Source organism: Salvelinus alpinus, chromosome 29 (genome assembly GCF_045679555.1).
Source record: "Salvelinus alpinus chromosome 29, SLU_Salpinus.1, whole genome shotgun sequence".
NCBI classification, from domain to species: Eukaryota; Metazoa; Chordata; class Actinopteri; order Salmoniformes; family Salmonidae; genus Salvelinus; species Salvelinus alpinus.
In genome coordinates, this window is record NC_092114.1 from 23,839,326 (window position 1) to 23,844,559 (window position 5,234).

The 5,234-nt window shown below is 42.7% G+C and overlaps 1 protein-coding gene across 1 annotated transcript; it reads left to right on the top strand.

The window, feature by feature from the left end:
• Positions 1 to 413: 413 nt before the first annotated feature.
• On the top strand, positions 414 to 4,510 carry LOC139559344 (transcriptional repressor scratch 1-like). The gene is made up of 2 exons (XM_071375271.1): positions 414 to 1,150; positions 2,292 to 4,510. Exons 1-2 carry the CDS (start codon positions 1,036 to 1,038, stop codon positions 3,029 to 3,031), a joined length of 855 nt encoding a protein of 284 aa, XP_071231372.1. The 5' UTR covers positions 414 to 1,035; the 3' UTR covers positions 3,032 to 4,510.
• The last annotated feature ends 724 nt before the right edge of the window (positions 4,511 to 5,234 follow it).

Genomic DNA, 5,234 nt, shown 5'->3' on the forward strand with positions numbered 1-5,234 from the left:
ATTAGTGATTTCTTGTTTCTTGTTTTGTATTATTATTCATGTTGTTGTTTGCCATTTCTACCGTACTGTTAAGAAACGTAACACAAGCATTTCCCTGCACCCTCTTTAACATCTACTGTGTATGCGACCAATAAACTTTGATTTGATTTTGATTTGATTTCCTTGTCATAGCTTAGCATTTACTGTGATGATTTACAACAAAAGTATAATAGTCACCATCATGATAAAACATGACTATTTGTTATACACGGAAAAAAAGAGAAATCGTGGACGACTCACCAAATTAATAAATCATCCTAGTCCAATGTTGGTCCCGGGAGATTTTTTTTTTTTACGGATTAAATTAGGCACTTCCATCTCCATCTCCCACCTGATCGCAGCCCTATAAATCCCAACAGCTGATCAACAGACTTCAGAAAGCCCAAGACCTTCACAGAGTGCAGGACAGAGAAAGAGAGAAAGGGGAGAGAGCCGGAGCTAATGCTGAGACAAAGCGTTTTCATCTATGTGGCTTTTTTGTGATTATTTATACAATGAGTGGCAAATATTGACGTGGGGGCTGTGATATACTCTCTGAAGTTCAAAACGAGCCAAATCCTGGAAGCAGTTACCAGCCTATTTTCTACGGTCAAATTGTAAGAAGACTGAGGACAGCTGCACGAGGAAGGAAGAAAGAGAGAAGAGCGAAAGAACGGATCTCTTGCTGCGGGTGTGCTGTCCAGTGCTGAAGCCTGCCTGCCTGCCTATACAGGCGCGCAGCACTGAAAGGGAGCTATCCAGTGCTGAAGTTGCATTTCTGACCAGCGGAACAAGGCGCTGCCGCACGAAAATCAGCAGCTCAACAAGGAGTAGCAGCGTGAGGATTCGGAAGGGGTCTCACTCAGGCTTTTCCCCCTGTGCTGGCATCTGATCACACACAAATCGGCGAACCGAAGAAGCGATTCCGCCCGTCTATACAGCCCCTCTTCCTCAGCCCTGCATGAGGAGTGATAGACTTAACCACCGGACGAGTGTTATTTTGTTCAACGTGGAAACATGCCAAGATCTTTTCTGGTCAAAAAGGTTAAGCTCGATGATTTTTCATCTGCTGATCTGGATAACCATTATGGTAGAGTGAGGTCCGACCTCAGCCTCCGCTTTCATGAAAAAGGTAAACCTGTTATTACCTGTTACTTTTATGTTAATAGGCTACACTGTCTTTTATCTGAGTAGACAATGTTTTATCATATATTGTTTGGTCTTATATGTGTATAGCCTATTAAGCGTTGACTGTAGCCTGTGTGCGTGCAGATAGCTTGTTGCACATCGAGCTTCGCTGACCCGCGGTCACATTGTATCCAACACAGTCACATGTTGTATTTTTGTCGACTCTGCACATTTTCCGAGGCAGGGATATTTCAAGTGCTCTACAGCGGAGCACACGAGGTTAAAACTCAATTGAGCTGCATCAACCCACAAGTGTACAACATACAAGTTTGCAAGATACTGTAGATTAGAATACTGAGTTATAATATATCCCTTTTGGATAATTAGTACAAGCACACTACCATAGCCACACACGGAGACAGACGTACAAAAGGGAGGGAGAGAGAGTCTGTCCGTCTTTTGGATAATTAGTACAAGCACACTACCATAGCCACACACGGAGACAGACGTACAAAAGGGAGGGAGAGAGAGTCTGTCCGTCTTTTAAACGAACGCTTGATCATGTTTTAAGACGTTATTTACGCTCTTTCAAACATACAGTGAGCGTACTCGCGTACTCGTGAATAACCAGACTGTATTTTGTCCAGAAGTACATTTTATAGATTATTCATGCGTGTTCCTATCTCTTGGTCATGGAGTAACCTATAGCCCTGGATGTAAGTGCAGGCTATGTGTACGTTCAGTGGTGCACATCGACCTATATTCTGAGATCTTTGTCAGAACGGCAAATGCAATAATAGGCTTACTGAAGTGATATTATTCCCCTCCCGCCTTTGTCGTTAAATGGGTTAGCACACTAATTGAAATAGAGAGATATTGATTTTTTGGGGTGGAGTGATGTAGAAAAAGACCTTCAAAAGAAGTCAACGTCTTTCAACCCACCTCTGTTGGAACTGTAAATTACTGAAATAATAGGCTGCAGAGCTAACGCGCTGTGAGTCAGAAATGAAGCCCTACAACTTGGCAGAATGGCACTGTTGCATCAATTAACATGAATAAAGCGCCCAGAATCCACCCAATGTGTAATCAGTAGGCCTCATCCCACAAATAATTAAATCCGTTTTTTGTTCTTTTCAACGCTATAGGGTACATCAGTGACTACATGACCCCGTCTGTCTATGACGGTGAAAGTGACAATGGCATTAAAGTCCCCTCTCCCAGCCCCATCTATGATGGTATCCACAGCGACGGCATCCACAGCGACTACGGAGCACCGGACTCGGACCAGCCTGACAGTCCCCAGTCCGAGATCTCCTCCGGGTACATCAACGGGGACACCGCCGTAAGCGAGGGCTACACCGTAGACGCCTTCTTCATCACGGACGGAAGGTCGAGGAGAAAAGCCATCAGCAGCCCCAGGACCATACAGCGTCACACGTGCAACGAGTGCGGAAAAACGTACGCCACGTCCTCCAACTTGAGCCGGCACAAGCAGACCCACCGTAGCCTAGAGAGCAAGATGGCCAAGAAGTGCCCGACCTGTGGGAAGGTGTACGTGTCAATGCCCGCCATGGCCATGCATCTGCTCACCCACGACCTCAAGCACAAGTGTGACATATGTAGCAAGGCCTTCAGTAGACCTTGGCTGCTGCAGGGACACATGCGGTCTCACACTGGCGAGAAGCCCTTTGGATGCGCACACTGCGGAAAGGCGTTCGCCGACCGCTCCAACCTCCGCGCTCACATGCAGACGCACTCTGCTTTCAAGCACTACAAGTGCAAGAGATGCGACAAGACCTTTGCTTTAAAGTCCTACCTGAACAAGCACTACGAGTCCGCCTGCTTTAAGGGAGAGTTCTCACCTATGAGCTCCATTGACGACTGACTTCTATAGTATCCATTAACACATTATGAAACTTCTTCCAACGGCATCCCTATATTATTCCCTAGACAACCTGTTCCATGGTGACAGCACAGGTTTTATCCACTACTGCAGCAAACAGCATCACTAAGGAAATGTTGGATTACGCATGTAGCTTGCCCAAACTTTTTTCCATGGGCTATCCACCCTTGATCGTTATAACAACAACAACTTATTCAACTATTATGAGTCGAAATTTAATGTGTTTGCCAAGCTCATAGAACATTGAAAATGTCTTAATTTCTCTCAAAGGTCAAACCTTTTTTAAGTATTGGGCAATATTGTATTACTGCCAATGGCCACAAAAGTGTTCAGTAGTGAGGTAAACCTATTTATTAATTCACTTATTTATGTATTTATCTATTACTTTATTTATTTTTTACTTACATTTTGTGTCGAATCTTCATTTGCACTTTAATTTAGTATTGTTTTGCAAGCCTTCGTCATGAATATGCCAAAGCATTTGCCACTTTCTAAATATCCTTTTATTTTTGTTCGCCACTTTATAAACATATTGCATGCAAAAAACGATGATAATGAAATCTATGCCAATTTTATGAAGTTTAGGATTTTCGCCAAAATCTAGATGTAATCTGTCGGTAATATTTCTCGGGAGTCTCATCATAAAGAACTATAGAGCAATAATGCATGGTATTTGTAAAACATAAATGAGTAATAACTATGACATTTTCAACACACACAATCCTTTTATCCAGTACTCTAGTAGTCATACAAACATGGAATAGGCCTATCAGGGAAACGCCAGTGAGTGTAGTATTGAATGGATAAGCCCATGGGGTGGGCTGGGAGAGGTCCTTTTGTAAATGGTTATGCACTGCCTGCCTCGTATTTATCTTAGTCTTAGAACGTAGACTTCTGGTGCTGATCTAAAAATAGTTCCAAGCAATCCAGAACATCTCACCACCAAGTCTGTGGAACGATCGCCCGAGACCCAAACGACGGCGGCGCTACCCCATATCACATCTCTCACAGGTGGACAAGTAAGTTTAGGGGTCACTTACAAGATAACTTTCACTGCACCAGGGCTCAGAATGATCAACACAATAAGATGACCGTACTCTAGCCACGATAAAGTCCATTCATCTTATTAAAGCACTTCCTTATACTATGAACAATTCAACTTTTTAAAGATAGTAGCACAATAAGTAGATTCAGGTAGAAAGGCCTTGTATTAGCTATAGGCTAACCTCTGTTTTTGTACTATGCCGATCAAAGGGAAATAACTGTTTATTGCAAGACGCCTTGTACATAACCCTTTGATGAATATGATATTTCTACAATCTGTAAAGAATCAAATGAATCTTATTTCTGGAGTTCTTTTCCCTGGGATTTTTCTGCCCAGTATTTGAACGATGTAAAGCACAATGGCACCGGGCATTTTGTCTCACTTCATAATAAAGAATGAATAAAGATCTAACACGATGTGGTTCATGTTTGTCTAAACCATTTAGAGAAATCAGATACGTAGAAAATGTAGTTCTGTATGATGTTTAGGCTCCGTTGTTCATTCCTGAAGTGTTTGTCTGTGTTGTGCTCTAATTCAGTGTTGGATTGTGTGCAAGGCTTCAGACTCTGAAATGGCAGCGGATCACGTCAGGAGCATGTGCTGTAATGCAACAGCATGTTTCTGCTATAACAAGCACTGTTGAAAGCTCTTGTTGACACTGTGAGGCTGACTTAGGTGACGCAAAACGCTCATCTGTTGATCAAAGAGGCTGCTTTACATACTTCGTTGCACACCACGTGATTTAGGGGGAATCGTTTGAGGTCATCACATCTTCTACTGTTTAATCCAAACAATACGTGATAATGTAATGATATCTCTTGAATTATTTATTCGATTTCTCTTTTCATAAATGTTTGTCCGAAATATGGGTTTTGCAATTGGGCCACTGCGACTTCAAAATAAATCTCTGCATGTATGACATCTCTCCACGAATTAATATGTTATCGTGTTCCAAAAAATCTACAGTAGCCTAATTGAAATGTAAAAGAAATTGCCTAGGCCTAATCAAACGAATTCCGCATCCGGTTTCCCTTTTACTCAGCATAATTTGAGCACCTTGAAATGAGGTGGAAACAACGTTGATCAACCGGTGTGTGCCCAGTGGGCCGGAGGTATCACGCGGAGGTCAAGAGCTCTTTA

Bases quoted from the DNA above. Each gene is read 5' to 3' on its own strand.
- LOC139559344 (XM_071375271.1), top strand. From the start codon at position 1,036: ATGCCAAGATCTTTTCTGGTCAAAAAGGTTAAGCTCGATGATTTTTCA. The intron at 1,151-2,291 runs GTAAACCTGTTA...TCAACGCTATAG, and splicing joins CCTCCGCTTTCATGAAAAAG to GGTACATCAGTGACTACATG.